This window comes from Condylura cristata, unplaced genomic scaffold (assembly GCF_000260355.1).
Source record: "Condylura cristata isolate star-nosed mole 26May11 unplaced genomic scaffold, ConCri1.0 scaffold00031, whole genome shotgun sequence".
Lineage (NCBI taxonomy): Eukaryota > Metazoa > Chordata > Mammalia > Eulipotyphla > Talpidae > Condylura > Condylura cristata.
The window spans coordinates 20,616,003-20,643,564 of record NW_004567132.1 but is presented as its reverse complement, the minus strand read 5'-3'; the positions used below and the strand labels follow the sequence as shown (position 1 = coordinate 20,643,564).

The following is a 27,562-nucleotide window of genomic DNA, read 5'->3' as shown; positions in this document are numbered from 1 at the left end:
AAAGAAAACTTCAGACCAATCTCCCTAATGAACTCCGATGCAAAAATCCTCAACAAAATCTTAGCTAACAGAATCCAACAATGCATTAAAAGAATTAAGTTAAACTTAGATATGCTGTTCTTCAGGTAAGTACAATAACAAATAAAAAATTGAACATTTTTAGTAATAAAAAATAATTTACATGTAATATTGTGCTTGTTTATGATTGTTGATTTATATCCTTCTCACTGTCTTGTAAAGTATTGGTTTATAGCTAATTGGAATATAAAGTCATTAAAAAGAAAAAGAAAAATGGAAATGACATGTAATATACTTTATACCAGGCATTGCTTTATCTATTATGTATGGTGAGTGCTACATATATTGATATATAATCTGAAGTGAAAATTCCAAGGGTAGGAAAAGGAAGTCTGTTTTAAACTAGATTTATGGTGCTACACTTTAGACCAGATTATTCTAACTTCAAAATATCTCCTAAACCAGTCTAAGTTATTTATGATAAAAGGCTGTATTTTCATCCCAGTAGTTCACAACCAGAACTTTTTAAAAAATCAATGGAATGTAAAATTGAAATTTTAAACAGATTAAAAATTAAAAACCCAAGATCTAGGATTAGATTCAAACACATGAAATGCTCAAAAAAAAAAAATTTAAAGTGCTGTAAAATGCTCAAGAAAAATTAAAAGTGCTTACTCACAACTTCTGTGCATGCACAGACCAATAACAATTCATAGATTAGCCTAAATCTACAGATCATAATCTAAGTAGGCAATATGTACCCCAATCCATCATACTGTCAATATTAGCTGTTTATTAAGTAAATTTTTATAGCACTAACCAGAATCATGACAATGTAAAAAAGGTGGCTAAATATAATGAAATATCTCAATAATATACAAAATAGATCCATTCACTAACCCCAAGAATCTATAAATATGTTAGCTTAAATGGTAAAAGGGGGTTTGTAAAAGAGATTAGGTTAGAGAAGTCAAAAAAGAGAATCTTTGAAAATGTAGTTGTAACATAATCCTCATAAGAAAAATGCAGAAAGGTTTCCTCAGAGGATGAGACATGATAACAGAATACAAAATCAAAGAGAGATTAAAAAATATTATAGCTGCTGGCTTTAGAGTTGGAAGAAAGTTCCAGAATCGAGGAATACAGGTACACTCCAGATGTTAAAAATGACAAGGAATTTCCTCTTTCAGAAATACAAACCTAAAAGCACCTTGATTTTAGGATTTCTGATTCCCAAACTTATATGACAATAAATTCATAATGATTTAAGATAACAGAATTGCAGTGATTGGTTACAGCAGTGACTGAAAAAATACAAATGCACAATTTGTATTTTTTGTAACCCAAATATCAAATACAAAAAATGTAGGAGTCACTTTGGAATTAATACTTAACAAAAGTTAGAAAAAAAATTCTTGTATTATTTTTATTGAGGTCACAATGGTTTAAAACATTGTATATAATTTGGGATAAAGGTTTACACTTCTTCAGATATATGTTGCAACACCACACCACACCAAAGCACCCATATTCTTCACCATAGTCCTCTGCATCCCCTCTCCCTTTTGATCCCCACCCACACCCTCTTATTCTGGTAATTTCAATTTTATTATCATAGGGTTTATTCTGGTTTTGACTTTCTGTCCCTTCATTTAGTTTCTCTTTATTCCACATATGAATGAAATAATCCACTTGCCTTTCTCCTTCTGATTTTTCTATGCATTACCTCCTCCAGTTCATCCATGTTATAGCAAATGGGAAATTTTCATTTCTTTTTTTATAGCTGAGTAGTAATCCATTAGGTACATATACCATCTTTTCTTAATCGACTAACTTTTTGTTGGGTACTTAGGCTATTTTCATAACTAGGCTATTGATAATCATGCTGAAATGAACATGAGATACATGAGCCTGAATACATTTCCACCAAAAATGTACAGCATTTGCTTTTCTCCACACCCCCTCTAATACCTATTATTACCATGCTATTTTTGACATGTTCCATTCTCAAAGGGGTAAAATGATATCTCATTGTGGTTTTGATTTAATTTCCTTGATAATAAAAGAAACAGACCTGAAAATACCTTGATTTTAGGATTTCTAATGCCCAGAGTTGTCTGACAATTTTTCACATAGCTGTTGGCCATCTATATTTTCTTGCAAAGGTGTCCAGTCTATCTGCCCATTTTTTCAACTGGGCTAATTTCTTTCTTATTATTGAGGTGTATGAGTTATTTGTAAATCTTGAATACTAGCCCTTTGTTGGACATATGTTATGCAAATATTTTCTCACACTCAGTAGACTGTCTTTTCATTTTTATGATAGTTTCTGTCACAGTACGAAATATTTTAGTTTGATGTGGTCTCAACTCTTTGTACTTTTGTTTCCATTACTAGAGTCAGGTCCTCAGAGATATCACAGAAGCCAATGTGAGAATGGAAAAATTTGGAGGAGCATGATAGCAAAATACTAGATTTCCTTAAATAAATTGTTGGTAAAAATATGGACTTTTACTGCTGGTGATGACTCAGCATAGTATGGAAAGTCTTTATCACCTTAGAATATATCAAAATTATTAGAAGCAGATATCTAGTAGAAATAGAAATACAGGAAATAACGGAGACATAGGTAGGAGCTCAGAAGGAAATGTTACAGGCAGTAGAAGAAACAGAATCTCTGTTACAGAACAGGCAATGTATGTCTGGATAACCTTTGCCTAGTGCATTGGAAGGATTAAAAGCTCAGAGTATTCCATCATACAAGGAACACTATAAAGAGATTAGAAATGTAACTCATGGATTTCCTTAGCTATTTCAAAATGGAAATGGAAGTAGAATGGACTGGATCACAAAGACATGCAGGGGAGAACCAGAACTTTCTTATGTCAGTAGAAATACTGCTAGTTTGGACTGAAAGAGACAGAAGGAAGATGAAACTCAAATTGGCTGTAGGACTCTCAAAATTCTACACACAGGAAATAGGTTGATCATAATGCTCTGCTGAAAATATATGTAAAAAAAGGGAATAATGTTACTTTGGTTGGAGAACACTACTTAGGAGGAAGGGCCAAAAGGCAGTCTTGTCTCAAGAGAATCTCATTTCCAGGTTTTGAGATCTAATAGAATTAGCCTATTTACATTTATAAGTTGTTTAAGACTAAGAACCCTTTTATTCCTTCCATTTTTCGCTTTCTAAATGAAAGTGTCTGTAACTTATATTACGCCTCACTGAAAAGTGCATTTTGGAAGCACATATTTTTGGAAGCATAACTACAAAACAAAGTGTTTTCTAGTTTCACAGGTACTGAGATGGAAGTTGAATTTTGTTCCAGAATGGATTATAATAAAAATCTCACCCATACTTAATTTAATTGACATAGGTGATCAGATTGGGAACTCTCAACTGATTAAATTAAAATATTTTAGACTTGAAATAATGCTTCAATGGGTTGAAAATATTTGATGATCTGTGAATGTGTTAATGTATTTTTCAGGTGAGAAGGATATGAATCTGATATGGCAGGGAAAGCAGAGAAAACCACGAGAAACTGAGTAGTTACTTCCAAAGATGCCCATCTACTAATCCCTAGCAATTTTTTTTTAAGATTTATTTATGCATGCATACAAGAATGGGGGTACAATCCAGGAGTGCAAAGGGTGAGAGAGTTCTCCAGACACAGAGTGGAGAGTAGAACAGGCAAACTGATGAAGTACACTGCTGAGGGGAGCAGCGAGCAGGTCAGGAGAGGTCTGCCACATCATGTGGGTCACTTCCCTGACCAGGGATCAAACTCATGCTACAGTGGCTGCAGATAGCTTCAAAGTGCTGTGCTTTAACTCTTTGAGCTACAAGGGAGGGCCCCAATCCCTAGAACTTATGAATAGGTTATTTTAAGTGATAAAAGACAATTTCAGATGTGATTTGGCTAAGGATCATGAGATGAGCAGATTATTCTTGAGTATATGAGTGAGTCCAAGTATAATCATAATTGTCCTCATGAAGGAGGCAGGCAGAGATACAATGACAAAAGCACAGTTAAGAGTCAAAGAGACACTCAAAGAAGCTACATTGCTGACTTCGAACAGGGACCAATAAATCAAAGAAGACATGTCTTCTATAAAGTGGACAAAGCAAGGAAACACATTTCATTCAATACTTGGACTGTAACTTCTGATTTCCAAAATCATAAGACACTTTAAACCACTAAATTTATGGTAACTTTTTTATAGCAGCTATAGGAAACCAACAGGGAGGGCTTCTAAATAATCCTGTGCCATCTGTCTCTATGAGTAAATCACTATTATCTTGAAATTTCATATTTATTTTTCAATTAATACAGCAAAAGGAGTGGTTCATAAAACACTACAAAATAGCTTAAAACTTGAAAATCCAAACAGATATGATTTTCTGTTGACAATATTCTGGTAGAAGATGACAAATGTAGCAATACAAAAATCAAATAATTCATGATTTCAACTCATGATGAATTGTCTCTTGCAAAATTGAAAATAATTAGTAAATAGACTTTAATCTTAAATAGTCAATACAGTTCTTCTTAATGTGCATTTGCATCTAAAAGTGTGGTAGGAATGGTTTATTTAGACTTTGAACCCATTACTGCAAATGAGAACACCCTTCACAAAGACTCCCTTTTTAATTATCTCATCAACTTAATTTCAAAAATCAAATGAAGACATTTTAAAAGGCACTTCAAGTCTTATGGGTAATAAAATTGTCCATAGTTCAGGCAGTAACAGAAATGTAGTAATCAGTATCATGGCATGATTATTCACTCAAGGATTTCTAAGTTCTTTGGAGAATCAAGATATAATCAAAATAATAAAATATACATGTAACAAAGTATTTCAAATAATCTCTTACCTGTGTGACAAGTGGCTCCAAAAGTCTCTCTACTGTTAGTGTCCGAATTTCCAAGCTTTTTGGGTCCCATTTTAAAATGATAGGTGAGGTTGCCGAAGTCATGCTCCCTAGAGAAACACACATAATCAGTAGAAATGATAACCACGGAAATGACCTGTTCCTTTGTGATTCAAAATGAATAAATCACCAAAGCCTAGAACATAATTTACAATTATCTATCTGGACTAATCATGTCAAATTAGAGATGGGGAAATTAGAAGTGGAATTGTGTGAGTGGTAATGTAGGAATCAGATTTAAAACTGAAGGCTCCTGAGAACATGTGTATACAATAGACAAGTTCTTGGGACCAAAGTGACCCTGAAGTATTTGACTCACTCAATTTTAGTACATATATTTGTATGTTATGTCCTAGAGAAGACTTCAGCCTTGCCTTCAAGGAGCTTATGTTCAAAGTAGACACACCTGAGGCAGTAAATGATTATACTAGCGCAGTCCATGTCGCGTTGAAGGAATTCAGAAAGGGTTATTTAAAAAAAAATGAGGCATTGACACTAAAAGGCAGTCTTCAGAGACCAGCAAAGACTTTCAGGAAACACAATATATCCATCATGATCACCAGAAGAGACACCCCATGTCATAACAAAATCAACTTTGTTTTCTTCATATTGTAAATTACCACTGGAGATATTCCATTCCCCACACCAGCTGGGTTTCATTCTCTTAAATAGAAAAGATATTTAAACCTGAGGGGCAAAATTAGGATACTGCTATTTACATGTTCTCTGATTACTCAGTGCATTTACATTCTTGTCCCATAAAATTAGTGCCTGATAAGGTTATTTTTCTCATTCAAAAGCAATTCTCTCCTATCTAACAACCACTGATGTGCAAGTAGCTGCCTCCCACATATAAAACACGAAATATGGTCCTGGCTGCAATAGAATAAATTATACATTCTACCCGGGGTGTGTTTTTCACTAAGAAATTGACTGCTCTTTGCTGTATATATTTAAACAACTAAACACTGGACAAGCAACCTTAGATTGTACAAACTAAATAAGTCATTTCTTTTAATACCACCATAAATCAAGCTGTTCATAGCTACTCTCTTCGTTTGAATGAATGTCCCTATTCAATCCCATGCTTATAAATCAATGTAGATGATAATTTCTATTAGAATTAACACTACAAAGAAGGCTTATCAAAATAAGTACATTCGTCTTTACTCCCTGCTACAGCTAATCCTGTTGCAAATAAATCCAACAAATTTACTTCAGGAGGAGAAAAAAAGGCAAAAAAAAACAGTGTGCTGGTATTTTACCTCTCTCCAAATGCCATGTTTTAAATAAACTAAGCACAGAGATCCAACCATGTAGACCAATTTAGATTTGGGTTCCTTCACAACAACAATAATTGGCACTGATTTGCTGCCTGTTCTCCAAAAATCTAAAAACACTTTACACATTTCCCGTTCACACTGCCAACTGCCAGGTAGCAGCTCAGAAATACACAGCATTCTGGTGCTGGGTAGCACACCTTGTGCTATGAAGATGCAGAATACTTTTTCTACTTATACAAACTACCTTTGTCCCTAATGAAGCCAGATCTGTTCAAGTGATCTTGGTCCATAATGATGCAATTATGCCAAGCTTCTGAAGAAGTTCCCTAAGAAACTTTCTGTAAGTTCTGAAATAGTAAGTAGGACAGAGATGACCATTAGCTGAATGATCACCTATAGAAATGCTATAAGTGGGTCCCCTAGTGCAGGGGTTAAGTCTTAGTGCTATCAAGTTGTCACCAGCCAATCCTCTGCCAGGGAGTTGACACACATTTGGCTTTGTAGACCTCTTCTGTCTCTCCGGTTGCTCCCCTCTGCAGAGTATTTCAGTAGATGCGCCTGCTTTGTTCCCCACTCTGTCTCTGGTGAATCCTCTCACTCCCCCAAACCTCTGGCCTACACCCCAGTTCAAGTATACCAAAATAAATTAAAAAAAAAAAGGGCCCTCCTTGGTGGCTCAATGGGTTAAAGCACAGCACTAAGAAGCTAAAGCCACTTCCTCATGAGTTTGATTCCTACCTGCCCCAGAGGTAACCACATGGCGTGGCAGACCTTTCCTGACCCGCCCGCTGCTCCCCTCAGCAGTGTACTTCATTAATCTGCCTGTTCTGCTCCCCACTCTGTCTCTGGTGAAGCCTCTAGCTACCCCAAGCCTCTGGCCTGTATCCCAGTTCTGTATGCACAAATAAATAAATCTTTAAAAAACAATTAAAAAAAAAGAAAGAAATTCAATAGGAATGTTGGATAAGTAGATGTGAAGTCCTTTTAACACAATAGTGAAAGGAACTATGGAAAAAAATTGCCATTACTACATGGATATGCTTGGACATATAAGCTAGTGAACAAAAGAAGGCACACCGGATTCTTTAAGAATGATCTAATACATAGTTATAAAGAAATAACACTCAAAATATGCTGAGGTGAGAAAAAATGCTGGTGCAATCATATCAGAAACTAATCTAGCATGCATCAAACAGAAGTGAGAAACATTAAAGACATCTAGATAACTGTAATCCACAAAGCAAAATTAGACAGAGCCTTGATTCCTGAATATCACAGAGATCCTGTACATCTAAAAATGAAGGGATAAAAGCTACTGGGTAAATCACCTTATTTAATTTATTCCTTTAAGTATCACTCTTTGCAGTCACTTCTTGTGACACAGCTAAAATTCAATAGCAAAGGACAAAGAAAGCTATATCATATTAATTTCTTGAAGAGGTAAAAGTAGTCATAGAGAACATTAAATGACCTTTTCTGTCACACAATTTCTTGCTCTGGCTTAACACCTCAAATTAGCAAGACCCAAAGGGGCGGGGATACAGTCTCTACCTGTAAAACTAAGATGTGGACATCAAAGGTTTCCATCTGTCAAAGATTTCCATCTAATTGTCTAAGGCACCTCTAAATTTTGAGTCAGTTATTAAGCACAAGGTTGATGAAGGTAATACAATCATTTGACTACAGTAGTTGAGCAAGTGTAAACCTTACAATCTGCTATTTTTAGAAGTGTTTCTCTTCTGCTATTTTAGGTAGACTTATTTGCTTTCTATTGTACGTACTAAACCTTGAATTAGAAACATTCCCCCATCAAAACTCCCATTCAATTAAAACTGCATAATAAAGAAAATAATTAGTCCTTTTCAGGTTAGTGATCATAACTAAAGTCATAGATTCTCCATGAGAAGATATCACTTGCTCCATCCTATGGCTACTGGCCCTTGGCCAAAAGATGTTAGGAAATATGATGTTAAGGAGACATCTGAAATTTGCTGTCTTAGATTTGACTTCTTGTGCTGCTGCCTTCTGCCGGGAGAATCAGGTATAGACCACTGGTCCAAAAAGGAAGAAAGATAACAAATATGAAGCCAAGCTGCAACTGGAGCCAAGCCCTGGCAAACCAATTAAGGTCAACCAACTCCCAGTCAAACCAGAGAAGCAGGATTAAGAAATAATAGCTGGCTGCCATATGTTATGGTATTATTTGTTATTCAGCAATAGGTAAGTAAAACAATGGTGTCAGATTTGTTTGGGTCAAACAATTGATCAGCACTGTGGTATCACGGAGTTATCTATGTTTCCTGAGTATGTTTTCTCACATGAAAAATCAGGATTAATATTTTGTAAGTTTGCTGTGAGGATCAAATGATTTAATAAATAGAAAACATTTCTGAAAATATTAATCATTATTGTCATTATTATTTCAAAATTTAAGCCTGTTTTCATAAATTATCACTAGGAGGAATAAAGAAGCACCCATTAAATTTAGGGATCAAGATTTACATCCCTCTATGTGGAGCATTGAGGAGAAAAAATTAAAATGTGTAGCCTCTGTATAATCTGTTCCCAGTGCCTGGAACATTCACCTCTACTTTTTCCTCTTCCCATTCACTCACTAACATCCTGCCCAACATATTAGACTCCTATTCATATTTTCCCCACCACTATCCTTTACTGACCTTTCTCCTTCTTTCCTCCCTCTCAACCACAGAATCCTTATTTTGTTTACATGTCCTGTAGTTTATAATTATCTTGATTTGTCAATCCATGGACTGTAGTGTCTTGTTTTATTCACATGTGTAAATGCCCAATATGTATCTTTATCTTTCTGACTTGTTTACTCCAGTAATTGCCTGGAATATGTGCCATTTGACTGTCAGTATTACATTTTGTCTTTACTCCAGTTGACCATTTTTCCATTGTGTGGCTCTACCATATCTGGATCTAGTCCCCATCAGTGACTACTCAGGTAGCTTTCACTTCCTACCTATTTTAAATAATGTTGCAAAAATATTGTGGAGCTTATAATGGATATGGCATATCCATTTTTAGTTTTTAAATGTAGGTCCAACTCACATTGCACTGCCTCTCCAGCACTAGTTAGGGGTCTTTTTAATATATGTCATTCTCATACAGATAGCTCACTGTTGTTTTGACTAGCCTTCCCCTTATTAAAATTGAACATTTTTTCACATATTTATTGACCCTCTGTATATACTCTTTGGAGAACTGTCTATTCAGAATTGCTATTCATTTATTAATTGGGTTATTGTTAAATTAAATAAATTGTTTGGATATTGTGGATATTAACCTAGTTAGTTGTGTGAAAATGTTCTCTCCCATTCAGTAGAATGTCTTTCTTTTTTTTTTTAAGATTTATCTTATTTATGCATACAGAAGTGGGTAACAGGCCAAAGGTGCAGGGGCAGTAAGAGGATTCACCAGACACAGAGCAGGGAGCAGAACAGGCAGACGGAAAAAGTACACTGCTGAGAAGAGCAGTGGGCAAGACAGAAGAGGTCTGCTGCACCATGTGGATCACCTCCAGGGTCAGGGATAGAACAGACACTGAAGCTGCTGTGGCCAGTTTGCAGTGCAGCGCCCTAACCCATCACACCACCAGGTTGGCCCTAGGAAGATTAAAAAAAATCTACCTACATTTTATTTCTCTATGTAAAACCTTTTCTATTTGAGGTAATCCCAGCTACTTCTTTTGATTCCTTGTTATAAGAAAAACACCTTAATTTGATGTCATGAAATGTATCACTAATGTTTTTTTTTTTCCTATGTGTTTTATTATTGTGGGTCTTACATCCAAGTCATTAATCCATTTTGAGTTTATTTTGTATATGGAAACAGAGTACTTCTACTCCATCCTTTTAAAGCTGTCATCCCATTTTCCCATTTTACCTTGATCATAAATCAGGTATTAACAATCTTGTTGGCTACATCTCTGTCTCTTCTCCCCTTAGCCAGGAGAAAACTGTTTTATAAGGGTTCTGCTCTTAAGCTCCCTGGATAGTTCAGGATCATCTCCTTAAGTTCCGTGATTATTAACCTTCACCATACCTGCAAAGTTCCCTCTACTATATGACGTTTCACTTTCTCAAGTGTAACAGATGTGCACCAAGGCCAAGGAAACTGAAATCCACTTTACCTGGCATCCCTCGTGATAGGTTCTTTCTCTTGGCTTTCCCAGGATCCTATGTTGGTCAGTAGCTGGCCTTGCCTCTGCCTCACCACCAGTAACCCATTTTCCACTTAAGCTGGGAAGAATTATAAGGAATGTGGGTAGATCAGTGGAGCTAAAATTTGGGAGACAGTTAAGAATCTGGGAGCTGATTATCAGCAAGGGATGGGAACCTCATGTCTTTAGCCATCAGGTACTAAGTTCAGCCAAAAACTTGAAAGGGGTTGGAAATGGATGTTTCTCCAGAGATCTGGTAAAAAACACATTCTTATCAATGCAATAGTTTCCAAACTTGTAAGGCGTTATGCAGAAGAACTGGCCAAGTTCACCTGGACTTGTGAGATCTGGTAAAAAACACATTCTTATCAATGCAATAGTTTCCAAACATGTAAGGCATTATGCCTTACAAGAACTGGCCAAGTTCACCTGGACTTCTGACCTCCTCAGATATGAGATAATAAATCTGGAATGTTTTTAAGTGGTAAATCTGTTTTACATTTTTACAGCAACAATTGGATTGAAACTAGATGACTCTCCAATGTGTGGGTGCATCACAATTGCCAGGAGGGTATGTTCGTACACAAACTATCAAGGACCTATCCAGAAAACTTCTGAAATAACTTTATGCTTTCCTTTGGCCTTTGTAACAAACTCCCAAATGATATAGATCCAGCTAGAATGTTACTTTGAGAATCATTGCTGTAATCACAGAACTTGGTCACTCCCCAGCAAGGATGCAGTGATCAGGAAGATATGGAACATCTCTTTAGTGATGCTGGGACCAGTAATTATAACACTGCATTTATTTTCACAATTATAACTGTAATTGCTTTATTATGCTTTCTGAAATGTATTTATGCTTTTTAGTGGATCTAATGCCTGGAAGTGATTCTCAACAGGAAGTAAATTATCATGGAAATCACATTTGGTTTTCCTTTGTGTGCCAACCCCCCTAAAGTTCTGATAGCATCTCTGGGAGATACCTTTTCTAGTTAAAATCACTGCCTCCATGATGATCACTATCAAGAACATAAAGTAACAGTCATAAGACTGACATAAAGGCAGTCAAACCTTTCAGTTCACTCAAAGCAGAAATAGTTTTAAAAAAAATTGATTTTGAAAAAAAAAAAAAAGACTATTTCCAAAGAAAATATATTAAGAAATAATTTGGTTTTATTTGAGAACTATAAAAACAGTTCACCCAAATATGTTAACTTAAATATGGTAGTAGTTCTCATTTTCTGGAATTAATAAAGGAAATTAACCACCTATAGCTAGGTACCCTATGAAAAGAGGAGCTCTTTTCTGGAACTGAGCAAAGAATGTGTATATTCAGATATCAGAGGTAGGAGTAGAAGTTGAGTAACAGAAAAAAAGAGTAGGAAACGTGATTATCCTTCAAAATCCTTATGTAATAAACCACTCTGACTCATCAGAACCCTGCTGCAACTAAGCCTAAAAGAAGTCTGGGAGGGGGTACTTGTCACTCTTCTCAGTGGTACCCTGGATATGGCAATGAACTGGACTCATGGCCTAACTGTGGGAAGTCCTGAATGTTTATTGCTTCCACATATTTTGCTCAATTGAGCTTCTTTCCTCTTCTCTGACTCTAAGGAGGCAGCGCACCATACCTCAATGTTCTCTATATAATAACCATTCAAAGCCCTGCCTTAGTGAATTGACTGGTGACCCAAGATGCAAGTCACTCCTGCAATTATAGGATCCATCACTGTTCTTGTTCAAAACTGAAGTAATATATAATTTCTAACTATTCTTTGCTGTTTGCCATGAAAGGAAGGTGGGGCAGTTGTTTCAGCTACTGTTAAAGCAAAACATAACAATATCCTCAAGTATTACAATATCTTCAAGACCACTAGTTATGATAAACCCATTCCTTTTAACAAAGCCCACAGAGAAATACTGCTAAACAAAAATCTAATTCTAATATATCAAAAGGCTGTAATAACACTTCACACTTCCTGTCTAAGCATACATGCCCACTAAGTATTACCCCAATAGATTTTTAAAAACACAAATTAAATAAGTATCAAATTATTATATTCTCTTCTGAGACTTATTTCTTTCACCTAGATAAGTAAAATTTCAACAAAAAGGAGTAGAAAAAGAAACCACATCTGAAGACATTCAGGATGACGAGCTTAAACTAATATATATCCTAGAGCTTGCTGATTAAAAAAAAAAATAACCATATCCATATCTTACTGAAATGGGTTTTTATACTTACAACAGCATACTCATAAAATTTAAAACTATATGCCAACTTAATAGAAATTCACTACTTCTAGAGTATGCTAATAGAAAGCCAGTAATTTGAAATTCAGAATGAAAACCAGTATCTGTCAAATTCATTTCCTTGCTTTTTACTACATTTATAGCCTCATCATTTAAGTTCACTTTGGAGCATAAACAGACTTAATCTACTCCCTACATTATGGCCTTTTCCCCCCATGGGTGTGTACATATGTGATATTCAGGTAGGCAGCACTTTCTCTATATGCTATATTAGGCTTCCAAAGTCCCAATATTTGAATAGTACAATAGATTCCAAAAGTTGAAAATAAATCTGTTAACATGTCAGATATCAGAGTTTAAAAGCTTATTTTATAACCCTAGTGACTTCAAATTATTTAATAGGAACACAACTTCTTTAGCAATTTAATTTACTCCAGGTTCTTCTAACCTGCTGTAAATTAGAATTATAAATGTAATAATAATAATATAATTCTAGTCTTTACCATAATCTTGGCATTTCATATTCATTGAAATTACCACCAAACTAAACTGTTCTCCTTATCTTAACCCAAACTACTTATACAAAATAACCCTTTCTAAGGGACCTAAGGAATGCTTAACATTCTTTTCTAACAAGTCCCAGGTCTTCTTTGTAACACGTCCAACACTATACTTACTGATCTAATTTCATAACATAACACTCTGCACCAACATGGTGTGAAACACATCTTCCTTCTTAGCCTTAGTCAGCAAATACTGACATCCTCACATAGCATCTTCTCCATAATCCCTAAATTACTACTGGATCTATGGTCAGTAACAGATTCATTTTATTCTTGGTTCTTGGTTGATTTATTGTTAAGAAGCTTATGATAGGTTTAAATAACACACTAGATTATAAACTCACTAAGGCATGATTTTTTTTTTTTACTTATTTTCTATCATCTGTAGAATAGAATAGGGTATTAAGTCCTTTATAAATCTTTGAGTAACTAATCCACATATGAGAAATGATCCAAATATATATTTAAATTTTTCAAGTATCAATTTTTGTTTTTTCTTTTCAACAGTGGAATCCATTTCCTGGGCATGTAATAAAAATGTCATGAGTACATATGGATTTAATTCTTTGCCTAGTTAACATCCCACAATCACATACACAATCAACAGTAGTTAACATAAAATCCCAAAGTTTTTATGGAGAAAGTAAATTTTCAATTCAGAAAGCACCACTTTCAATGCCACATACTTGATAAATAAAAGAAAACGTGGTTTCCTCCCTTAGAATGCCTTCAATATTCTGGTCAAAAGTCAAATCCCACATGCTCCAAATTTTCCCTGCTTCCTTTGTGTATTATTCATTCATTCATTCATCATTCAGGCAATAAACATGAATTAACACACAATACAGTCAAGAGACAGTCTAATGCTGGAAAATATTGAGGTTTACTATAAAATTAACCTTTAGAACTGACATAATGGAAATGTTGTTAAAACACAATTTCTTTGTTGCAGAGAGCTATATGGATGGGTGCTCAAGGGAGAGAAGATTAAATGGACTTAAATAATTTTTTTATAAACTTAACAGAACCAGAAACATCAAGGCCTATCAGATTTGCCAAATTCTGATTAGCGATATGGGACTTGATCTGACTCATCAGATTGTAAAAGCAGGCCAAATAGCAAGAGAGGAGACTCAGCTCCCCTGGGAGGGGCATACATATTGCCATTAGCCCTCTATTTTCAACAGGGCACTTAGAGGAGGCAACAGAGAGGTAAACAGCAGCACTTCCAAATTCCATGCGTACTGACAGATGTAATATTGAGAATTTTGTCAACAAGGTAACAGGGACATAATCAATGTCCTTTTGAATTGCTGCCAGAAAAAAATGCTGAAAATAAACATAATTTTGATTATCAAAAAGCATTCAAGTAACCCAAAGATAGAACATCCAAAAAAGACAAAATTATCATAGTATTGAAGTATGATACAAAGGAATAAATGTAGATATTCATGTAAGAGCTATTTGAAAGTATTAAGTGGTTAGAAGAATACTTAATTAGCACTTAAGGGCTTGTATGTTTTAAGAACGCTCTTGTGGGTTACTGCATTTTATCTTTAAAGTCAAGTTAAAGCTACACAGGTGCTTATGAGTTAATAAGGAATTAAGTCGAAGAAATTCCCACAGAAATGATTTAATCCTAATACAGCATCTCATTCTGTTTCACATTTTAAAGTATTGCTTATCCACTGGGTCTAACGAAAATAGGTACTGCTTTGCATCCAGTGCCAGCTATAATAAATGTGAGATAATTTGCCTGTTCTGTGTTATCCTTGCCCCTGTCAATTGAATTACCAGACTTGAAAGGTTGTAACACATTACAGCAATTATATTTACTTGAAAGGCTTTTATAGTGAGAATTGATATTTTAGCTCCATATTCAGCACTATATGCCCCCTGGTAAATCACCTTATTAAACTTGTTGATATAAAAAGTCAATGTGAAAAAGAGAAACAATAATCCAGGTTTCCTTCTGGTCATCTGTGGCATTTAATTTTGTGTTTATGAACCAGGAAAAATACCTCAGGTGACATGCTTTTGTAAATACAAAGCTAAAATGTAACATGGCATTTAAGAAATGCAAAAGGCTTTGTTATGTTGTACATATTAAGGTAGTAGTCTTTTCTATTTACTTCAATGATACTTACATTTCATAACAACAAAGATTTCACTAAATACTTTTGGCCCCTGACCAAAACTTGCTGACGTTATTAATAATTTTGTGGTATTGGCATCAAAATCCGGTGTATTTGGAGTGTTCAGAAGTTACAAGACTGAGTAGACATAGAAAGTAATGCATAAGTACATACTGAACAACAGCACTGAGCAGTTGCTATTCAGGCTCTGTCTACCATCCATCCATCCATCCACCCACTTATCTGGTCATCCCATCGATCCAGTCATCCACCTGTCCATGCAAATGACCTAATAAATGACCTAATGCTATCTTCTCACTGCTGAGAGGACAATAGGAAGGTTTCAAATTTTACGTGTAAGAGAATTAAAGTTCAAGGATGTTAAATCATTTTCCCCAAGGTTAATGGAATTCAACAGATTCATTCAAAATCTTGTTTTCCCAACATAAAATGCAACTTCCCTAGGTTAAATTCTTAATTCACAGATAATAAGTCTCAGGGAGGCATACTGGCTAACAAAATAAATAGATTCAAGTAGCTTTACACAAATATGTGAATAATAGTGCTTTAGTGGGTTATTTAAGATAAATTTAAAAATCTGACAACCATACTGATCTTTCAGTTTGTCAGAGAAGACTAACCATTCCAACATGCACCTGTGGCATATCTTTGAGGATTCATGTAAAAAGATAATGCAGTATAGCAGTTCCTTGTTTCATTCAGAAGTTGTTTTTTTTTTAAAGATTTATTTATTTTTATGCATACAAAAGTTGGGGTACAGGCCAGAGGTGCAGTGGGTGATAGGATTCATCAGAAACAGGGTGGGGAGCAGAACAGGCACATTTACTGAGATACATTGCTGAGGAAGCAGCGGGCAGGTCAGGAGAGGTTTGGCTGGGAATCAAACTCCTGCTGCAGTAGCTGCAGACAGCTTCATACTGTTGTGCTGTAATTTGTTTTGCCACCAGGGATGGCCCTCATGCAGAAGTCTTCATCAAATAACAATGCACATCATTATCAGCCATCCTTATTGTGAGGTGATAAGATTCACCTAAATCTCTTAAGTGATACCCCTTAAAACACATCAGGACAAATTTGCATCCTTACCTCCTTCCTAATGGTCTTTTACAAAGATGGGGAATTTTATTTTTTCCTACACCAATCCCTTCATGCCTCCTAGGACTTCTTTCCACCATTTACAACCTCCCCTTTGTATACTCAATTTATACAAGCTCTACAGTAGAAAGTATTGTGCAATGAAAAATTAAAATTAAAAAAAGCCTCTCCATCCCACACCTCTCTTGACATGCTTCCTGTCCCCATTCACAGCCTGGCTTCTAGAAAGAGTGAGCTATTATGTTTGTTCTGTTTCCTCACTACCTACCCATTCCCCATCCCACGACAATCTGGCTACTGCCACCACCATTCCACTGAAATGAGCTTTGCAAAGTTACAAATTATTTCTAGTTGCTTAATTCAATGGATTCCATGTGCTTTGCCAGTTCACATACTAAAACTGGAAATACACAGAGAAGATTATCATGGTCTCTGGGTAAGAATCACAAGCCAATTTCAACAGTGTCTCAAAATTTTAGAGTAGGAAGGAATTCATTGTTTTATATATAGATACATATCTAGCCACAGAAATTACATTTGCATTAGGAAAAAGTCTAGAGAGATATATATCAAAATTTTAACAGTAGTTATACTAGGAGTCATGTAATGGGATTCGGACAATTGTTAAATAAAACTGATTATATCTATTCATTATATAGATATGTGTATGCATATATATATATATGTGTGTGTGTGTGTGTGTGTAAATTTAAGCATATGTGTGTGTGTATATATATATATATACATACATATATATAAATTTAGGTATACATATACATTTAAGTTACATACTGATTACATGTTCTTTATGAAAGTAAAAATAAGTAAATATATTTATCTCAAAAATCCCAGTGTCCCCCTTTCATTACTTATCTCATTTGACCTCTCAGCCATACTTGAGAATATTATCATTATTCTCTTTCTTGGTTTCAAAGACACCCCTCTCTTCTGATTTCCCATTACCTTCTTCGCATCTTGTTCATAGTCTTCTTTGTGGCCTCTTCTAAACCTCTGCCCTCACCTTGGTACTGAACTCTATCATTGCCCATCATCATGTCCTGTTCTGCAGTCTCTGAGAGTTCTTCATTTCAGTGATTTACATTATGCTGAAAAATCACAAATCCATTTTTCTATCTCAGAGCTCCTGCCTGAGTCCCACCCAAAGTGAAACCATTTAATAGACTTCCAGACACTTAAAAAGCAACATGCTTAAAGTCAGGCACATGAAAAAAATTGTTCATCATCACTTATCATCAAAGAAATGCAAATCAAAACCACAATGAGATACTACCTCACACCTAACAGTCTATATCAAAAAGACTATACACAAAGGTATGTATGAGGATTTGAATAAAAGGAATCTTTACACAGTTTTGGTGAGGATGTAGACTCTGAAAAACATCATAAAGATGTCTCACAATATTATAGAGATCCACCATATTCAACAATTCTGCTCCTATATATCTACACAACTAATGCAAAAACACAAATGTTAAGATATATATGCTTTTCTAAGCTGATTTCAGTACTATTCACAAAGTGAATTTAGGGAAACAACCTAAATTGTTTCTACAATCTAAATGGCCTAATAATATATACATGTATTAGGAAGATGTGAGATAAATACACAATGGAATACTCAGTAATAAAAAACAGAAGAGAGAGAGAGAGAAAAAGATAAGCTCTTTCCTTTACAACAATGTGGGGGAAACTGGAGAGTGTTATATGAAGCAAAATCATTCAGAAAGAGAAAGACAAATACTGGATGGCATCACTTATCTATAGAATACAGAGAAACAAAATGTGCCAGATAAAACCAAAGCAATAACTAACCCCCAAAAATCTGAAAACTGACAATAAAACAGAGGATACCAGAAGAGGAGAAAGATGTCAGGGCAAAATATGTGTGTGTGTGTCACGGGGAAGGTTCACAATGGATTGTGGTAGTAGACTGTGAGTGCTTCTGTGATGGATATAATCTGCAACTGAAGAGTGTGATGCTATACACCTGCATTTTATATATAGTGTTGTAAGACAATGTTTCCTCAATAAAAAGATTTTTAAATGAACTTAACTTTTTACACCCTAAATTGGTCCAACTTTCATGTCAATGAACAGAAGCACTATATATCAAAATTCTGTATGAATTATAGTTTTTAATTCCTTTCTTCTCTCTTAACTTTTTATTTTAAGATTGATTTATTTTTATGCATACAAGATCTGGGGTACAGGCCAGAGGTAAAGGGGACGAGGGGATTCACCAGAGACAGAGTGGGGAACAGAGCAGGTAGATCTACTGAAATACACTGCTAAGAGGGGCAGCGGATGGGTTAGGAGAGGTCTGGGTGCCATGTGTGGGTTAACTACTGGACAAGAATCTAACTCAGGTCATAGCAATGACAGTGCTGAGACTTCACCTCTTGGCCACCAGGGAGGTCCTCTTATTTTTTTGTAAAAAGTATATGAAATCTATTAAATTCTCTAATATTTCACAATCATCACCTCTTTACCTCTATCTCTACTTTTTAATCCTTTAATATTTTTTTTCCTGAGATTACTGAAACAGGCTCTTTTGGTCCTGCAGCTTCTATTCCTAGACTCCTTCTCTAGTACACAGCCTTAGCAGTTATTAAAAATACAAATTATCTTATGCCATCTATGCCGCTGATGATTACCACTGCTTAAGGGTAGTTTCCAAATATATTTCCTGTCCTCCAGTACAGACTCATTACTTAGCATTCACCTGGAACCTTAGGTCTTTGTGAACTCTAGACTCTGTGGGATGTTGGCATCTCTCCAACCATTCCATCGTCTCTGCCACTTCTAAGCTTTTGCTCACATCACTCCTATAAGGAAGTTCCTTCTTATTTGCTTTACCTGAATTGCTCTCTGTTATCCTTTGAAACCTAATTCAGGGGTGATCTCTTGACCTGCCACCCTTACTCTCAGAGCACATCATACTTCCCTCCACTGGGCCATACATTATATTCTATTTTAATGTTCATTGACTCGTTTCTTTCACACTAAGATGTTGAAATGTTGAAAATAGCATTGTAAATTTAACATTAAAAAAAAAAAAAAACAAGTAAAAGGTTGCCATAAAAGAGGCAGTCACTTTCCAGCTGATGTGACTTTGCAAAACAAGATCTCTTGAATAAATTAACTAGCAAAGTGTCAGTAAAGTGTTAGTCCTCAAAATTCACCAAAGGAAAAACACATGCATCTAAGGATATTTATTCAATCCCAATACTGACCCATAAAGAGTTCAAAATTTAAGAAGAACCCAGGAAAAGATTCTGAATTTTAATTACAGCCAGACCTAATGACAAGTATAAGATCATTTGAGAACTTTGCTGCAGGAATGCCATGCTGTAATGGCAGGGAAAACCCATTTTCAGTTACAGCTTTACTACCCAGTCACATAAATGATTCTCTTGGCAAAACACCTGCTTCATCTAAAATTGCAGGTCAGCACCTTTATAATCCTGAAAAAAAAAAAAAAAAACAGATGATCTTCTGTTTTCCATTTAACACCAAAATATAGAATGATGACATTTCAATGAGAATGTTTTTCAGTAATTTCAGTTCTTAAAATATAAACCAAATGATACATTAACAATATATGATTATCTAGAGATTTTGAAGAGGTTCCTTAAGGGCAATCAAGTAATTCTGTGAACCAGATTTACATCATGTTTTTCACACACTAGTACAGTACACCTGACCTCACAGCAGGAGTTATGGCTCTATCCTGGCTCTTCAATACTAGAATGACATTGTCTATAATAAGTGGCTAGAACCTTGGCCCACGTTGCTCCCTCCTTCTCTAACCAAAGGCAAACATACATGAAATTATGTTTGATTAGATGGGACACGGAGGAAAATAAATTATTTCAAGCAGCACTGAAAAAAGAATTACATTTAATGTATAATTTAATGAATATGGAAAATAATGCAACTCACAGGTATTTTGCTCTACTAGTCCATTAAGCCCTGTTGTCATTCTTTAAAACACAATCACAATTCATTCAAATATTTTGTATCAACACTTTTCAGAGGGGCTAGAGTCTTCTCCAGGCCAAGAAAGAAGATCATAAATGTCCTGCAGCAATTGCATGGATTTCCACATAATTGGAATTTCTACTTCACCATGTCTTCATTCAAGTTTGGATCTATTGCCAAATGGGATCTGGCAACAAGTCAGCTGGGGACTTTGAGGGATGGGATGGCTTTCCTGGAGAACAGAAAGATGTCATATGCATTTGTGTGCACCACTATTACTATAACACATAACACAGGTGAGTCCATTTATGACAGAGGCCAACAACTGAGATAATATAATCAAAGTAAGAAAGGCACTTTGGTCTTTCATTATAATATATGCAATTAGCTAAGATGGAAACCTTGCTGCCTTTAGAAACAGTAAATATGATTTCATATTATTTGCAGCCAAAAACACTCCTTAACTGCTATGTGAGTTTTCAAATAGTATGCCTTGTGTTGAAACTGGTGAACCTGTAATATATGTAAAGGGATTGCAGCAAGCTGCAGTCAGCAGACTAAATCCAACTACCACCTGTTTCTGTAAATAACATTTTATTGGAACACAGCCACTGTAGTTCATATTGTCTGTGATTGCTCTCCTGCTACAACAACAGCAGAATTGAGTAGTTGTGATAGAGACCTATATTGGCCAACATACCAGAAATACTTAGTATCTGGCTTATTAGAGAAAAGGTTTGCCAGTCCTACTCCATACCAGGTCTCAAATGGGGACTCCGTCAGGTAACATTTTCCAGGGGCCATTTTGGATATCCCAATAACTGTTATGGTCTATATGGCCAGCATTGTTTGACACCATGTGATGTCAAAATCCCCATAACAATGGATACCCAAAATGCTTGGATTTACCAGAAAAGGTTACAGTGAACTGGAAGGAGAGTACTGAACACATTGTTGATCCTTATTACTTATTGGATGCCTAGTTAGAGGAAATACATTTATTATTACTTAGAGGGATATATTTTTTAAATTAGGACATATTTGGTTCAGGGACATATTTAGATATAAAGATAAGATTCCAAACTCTGCTCTAATTTACAAGTTGGTTTTGCACACAGTTTTTAATTGAGGCATATTTTATTTTGTACTCATGAATTTTTAAGTGTTTTTACTTTCAACTTTACAGAGACTATAATTTCTTTGGAGTTCATTTTATATTAAGTGATATCTTATAAATAATGTTAATTATCTAATTCTTACTCTGATAAACACACCTTAAAATGCCTTTTGGAAGGTAGCACATTAGCATCACTGTAACAATGTGAATAAAAGAAGAATATACATCTAAAAGCATTAAAGCTATTTTACTATCAAAACTTGCATACCCTTAAGTAGGCAGTCTGCTGAAACATAGGAAAATTACAGGTATTTAAAAATACATGAATTATATTCATAAAGTACATGAATTGTTTGAATAAAAATAATTCAAGGGATATAAACCAAATTTGTATCAATGAACTATACCACATGTTCTAGAAATCACAATTCACCTAAACTGCTCTTTCAACCAAGAAAGTACAAATCTAAACACTAGAAAACCCAACTGAGTTACTGTTTAGGTAAGACCAGGAGGATGGAGGAACTGACACCGTCCACTAAAAATAACAACATACAACTTTTCAGCTTTGATTGTTGTTTTCTGCTTTGAGGGTTGTATAAATCAGTAAGAGGCATTAGGATGTTTTGAACTTTATATGCTTTAAATATTATCTCATCTGACTAAATCCTTTCATGCTCTTTAGTTAGGATTTCACAAAGGAAACAATGAAATATCAAACAAATGAAACAACCAAATAGTCAAGCAAGATTTGCCAATACTCTAATATCTAAAATGTTTGCACATATATATGAAAAGGACATGCAATGTAACAAGCAAACATTGCCAAGGTACTGTTGATTAAAAGTCCTGCAAGCCCTCCGTGACACTGAGTATAGGAAAGTGCTTTCCATTTGGATTCCAAATATGAAGTAAAAATATCCCTCTTGTATTTGTACAGGCCACTGATAACAAGTATGTCGCTGGCAGAGAGATTATAAACAGGACTGCTCACCCAAGTAGATGGAGCTATTTGACTGACAGATTAAAGCAAAATGAAGAGTCAAACATAAGGCAGACAACATTATGAGCACAGCATGTGGAAAGAAAGAAAAGCATCTGAAATAGCTGTTTAGAGGGAATGCTAAAAAAATACACCAGAAAAACTCAGGGTCTTAATAAAATGGAACAACAAAAAATAAGGCTTGCTGTGGGTCCCACAGTCAAGGAGAAAAGAATACAGGCTTTGAATTACACAAAATGATTCATAATAACTGGAAAAGAATTAGAAAATATATAAACAAAAGGAAAAATAATCTTAAAGTCCACTGAACATTTAGTGTATTTCATGCCAGACTGCTTTTCCTATGTCTTCCATTATGTATGTTTTTTTCTTTAAAATCCAGATTGGTGGCTTAGGGGTTATGTCTGTCAACAGGAAGGCTCACCTCTAACACCAGAGTTCAATCCCCACCAAGGGAGGTGACCCACATGGCACAGCAGAACTCTTCTGTCTTGCTCCCCTTGGCAGTATCTTTCTGTCAATCCCTCTGTTCTGCTCCCCACCCTGTTTCTGATGAATCTTTTCACCCTCCCACCCTGCACCTCTGGGCTACACCCCAACTCTTTTATGCAAAAATAAGTAAATAAAATATTTAATAATTACAATAAAATCAGGACCAACATATGTAGTTCTTTAAACAAACTATTTTGGTGTTTTTACTACACAATAGACCAGTGTTAGATGATAATATATTTCTATGTACAAACAGCTACAAAGTAGGGCATTTTAATTTTCCTGACTTAATTTTTGAGTCCAACACATATACAGTGTCTCTTCATTGTTGCAAACATGTGGAGTTTTATTCATAGAGGTGACTGTGTTGTAACATGGAGAGATTAATATTATTGAAAGAAGCCTGGTTATTAATTGTTTCCCAGAAGAGGAAGCAAGCCCTGCACCGCAGCACCATAGGGAAAGTACTCCTACCCATCAAGAGGCAAACAGGAGATGAGCGGAAACCATAATCCAGAACCTTAAAGAAGTCTTCCAGGGGGAGGAATGGGTGAGGTAGGATAGGTAAGGCTAAGTAAGTTTTCAATGTAATGGTCTGAATTATTTCAGAGGGCTCTGAACTATAGTGGTGGTCTGAAACGTCTGGTACTGAACTCCCTGGTGACTTAGTCGGGGAGAAATGTTCATTTGGATTACAAAAGTCAGCTGAATGTTAGTTGAAAATATGGACTTTGGATTGGTTGGTGTACATTTGAAAGGCAAGCTCTCAGTCAGGGCTTTTGTGACCTTTAGGAATTGCCCAGCCCCTGGGATGGGGAGTTTCTCCACAACTGACAAGGTGTAAACAAGCATCATAAAATAAATAGGAAAAATGATAAATGCATCCATAGAAACAGAAGCCCAGTGAGTTTCCCTTCAGCAGCCTTTCTTTCTTATCATTTATCAACACATACAGAATCAATACCCTTAGACCAGTGAAGCTTTCAGTCCTTGACATCCATTCTTTATCCCAGTCTCTTGTATAATTTTTAATGAACTCGAAATTCATTCAACACCCCAACGTGTCTGATGTCTTGACTTCTTTCTCCCCATCTCATTCATCCATTCTCATAACCCCTCCATTGACCTAGTTATCACCAGAGCTGGCACCACCAACAAAGGGAAAGGTTAGGGACAGTAATTCTTAAGGTTGAAGTGCTCAGTAGTTTTATAAAAAATCAACCCTAAGCTAGGTTCTACTAACGTTTAAAAGGAGTTTGCAGTTGGAGTCCAAGATCGAAACACCAGAAAAAGCACATAAAGTTTGGGAAACAATTCCACTCTCCTTCATTGACAGTTTTTGGAGGGTAAGTTATACTATACTGTTTGATATAAAAAAGTTAATTTTGTATATCTTTCACTGCTGAAATTCAACTTGTAGTAAATTCTCTTGCTGAGAAAATTGATCAATGTGATTCGGATTCTATTTACCTCCTCTTAACTGGGGAAACTGCACAAAGGTCACTGTGGCTGGGATGCAGAGGAAGACCAAATTGCAGAATGAAGGGGATGATAAAATCTGAGAATAGGGTAGGAGACAGGAGGGCTTACAAATTAAGGAGGATGTGGTATCTGGGGAATCCCACCGCAAAAAGAAGAAGAAACAAATACACGGTTGTTTCCACCAGTGTTATCAGTCTCCATTCATTTTTACTCTATCCTGCACTGCACACATAAACTCCAACGGCAGAGGTGTTAGGCTTCTGAAAAAAAGCATGAAAGGACACAGCTGTAACAAGTATGAAAGAAGACCAAGCCACTGAGTGAGACAAAAGAGTAAATGCTCATTTAAAATAATCTGAAAGGATAGGAATAATATGAAGTTGAAGAAAGTAAAATTCTCAAAGAAGTTGACGAAGGTGGAAAAAGTTAAGTCAGAGGTTTATCTAAAAGTTATAAGCAGTGAGTTTCATCTGGAAAATACTTTAACCAGTTAAGTAACATTCATGATGGAAATTATTTCAGTTTACTGTTTCAGCAAAATGGTCTCTGAATTGTCCTCATGGAATAAAATAATTTAAAACCACATTTAAAACCACATTCTTAAGAGAAATGATATTACTTTTTAAAAGCTTACATCAATTTTCAATAAAAATTTTATATAGAAAAAAATTCTTTTTTCACAATTGGCAACTGAGTCGTCAAGAAACTTCATCAATTTTAGGTTAATTTTTAATGTGTTTTTGAAACAGGAAAAATCTAGGTCAAATTGTCCACAAGGACCTTTTCAATAATGACTCAAAATTACAAATATTATAATTTTAATAAGCCTGTACTGTGCAAGTAAAATTTCAATCTATTGAAAGACTAATTTTTCAGTTTATAATATAACAGCCTTATGATTTGGAAAAGTGCCAATGCTATTAAAGGAAGAGTATGTTTCTCCTCATTAAGTTAAATGTCTATATTGAAAAGGATGCTTTTAAGATAACAAGTATCAAAAAACTTGAACAAGAAATGTTAACACTTTTGCAATGTGTAGTCAAACACTAAATAAATTAACAATCGGCTCCAAAATAAATCACCAATTGAATGTTTGAACCTGGAGATACTTACATGAAAAATTTCTAAATCCTGTGAAGACAAAAGATTAACTGTCAAAATCTTTAATGGAATTTCCATTTTAATACAAACCAACAGAAAGTATGATTTAATAGAGAAGTGTCATGAAATAAATAAGGGAGGCAGCCATATGTTTATGAAGATGGATTTTAGCTCATGATGTAATCACAGAATATAACCAGACTGAAATAGTGGAGCTTCATTTCATCTGTTATACCAGATTCTTCACACACCCATGGGAAATCTGCTACTAGGAGGCGGTGGCAGGAAGCACTGGACAGAGTATTTACAGGATCATAATCATCCTACAAACTTCCCATAAACTGGTTCTGAGAACATGAATGTGTAGCCTTATAATTGTGTTAAACATCTTTGCATTTTTCAGCAACTCTGGTAGCTTTTTCACTTCTTGGATTCATATGCTAACTTGTTTTTATGATTTATAGTAAGACAAAATCATTGCTGAAACACCTAAGAAGTACAAGTGTTTAGAGTTGGAAGAAGAAAACTGCTTTTATGAAACAACAGTCTTACTTGACGGCAAAAACATCTTTATCTTTACAAACAAGTTTGTAACTATTTCCTTAATGGTTTGGTGATGATTTCATGAGATGATAAAGCCAAATACAACCCCAAAGCTATAGACCCCAAAATGTCTGCCAAAGAAGAGTAGATAAGACCCAGAGATAAGGAAGCTTGGAAAACTTATATCTAGCTGAGCATCTTTACCAACTCAGATTCGACCTTAACTATCTCAGGCAAAAATATTAAATATTAAAAATAATTACTTATATGTTGTTTCTACAAACATTTTGAAAGATTTCCTGTCTTTAGTAGTTCTCATTTTCAAGCCCCAATGTCAAACTTTCCATACAGCTTGTCACATTAGTCCCAGAGCAATTGTTCCAAATTGTAATTCAATGTTTTCTTGCTGACTAAATTCTCTTAGTGTTTAGTCGTCATTTCTTGTAACACAAGGTTGTTCAGCATGTCCTCTGATTATCTATGCATACTGTTCCACAAGACTCTGCCAACTTATTTTCCAGACTCACACTCATTTTCTGCACCTTCCCATCTCCCCAGGGTAACACACACACACACACACACGCGCGCGCACACACACACTTACTATTCTTTGGACTCCTGTCCACTTACACATATAAAACTGTACAAAACCGTTCTTTCTTATGTAGCAGAAAAACTCCCAAACTCCCACTGATCTTTAAAGTCTCAGCAACAAAAGCCTGTTGTCTTCTGAGTTTCTGGTTCACATACCATTCTAGGTAGAGGAATAAATACTTTTCACAACAAATTAATCCTTAATTATGTGTTTCGAGAACCCTCCTTCAAATAAGCTATCTCCTTCCTCACATCCCCAGAATCAAACACAGTGCCTATTACATAAAAGAATTTAAAACAATGTATTGATTAAGTCAGTAATTCTCTACTTACATACATGTATTTATAAACCTGATAAAAAGTCATTTCTAGCTATTGTGCACTTATATACACTTAGAAGTTAAAAAAGGATGCAAAGTAAAAGATCTTACTTCACTGGGAAATAAGAAACTTTCCACCATACCACAAATTACAGAGAATTTTTATAACTTAGAAATTTACATTTTACAGAACCTTAAAAAAGAAAAAGAAAGGTAGAAGATTGAATTTCTCATGTGTTATTAATTCTATAATAATAGTGGGAGAATAATAATAACCCTATGGTTTTAAGGAAAGGTTTAAATTTCTTTAGTTTTAGATATATTTGATTTTTATTAAAATAGTGTTTTATCACTGTTAAAAGAAATACAAGAAGACACCATGAAATGGAAAGACATCCCCTGCTCATGGATC

The 27,562-nt window shown here is 35.2% G+C and overlaps 1 protein-coding gene across 3 annotated transcripts in view; it reads right to left on the bottom strand.

The window, feature by feature from the left end:
• Positions 1-27,562, bottom strand: part of CTNNA2 (catenin (cadherin-associated protein), alpha 2) — a 1,016,972-nt gene that overhangs the window by 889,513 nt on the left and 99,897 nt on the right. For all 3 annotated transcript variants that reach the window (XM_012731478.1, XM_004691582.1, XM_012731477.1), the window contains exon 2: positions 4,901-5,007. In XM_012731478.1, coding sequence (XP_012586932.1) covers positions 4,901-5,002 — 102 coding nt within the window. In that variant the 5' untranslated portion in view covers positions 5,003-5,007. The remainder of the gene's footprint in view (positions 1-4,900; positions 5,008-27,562) is intronic.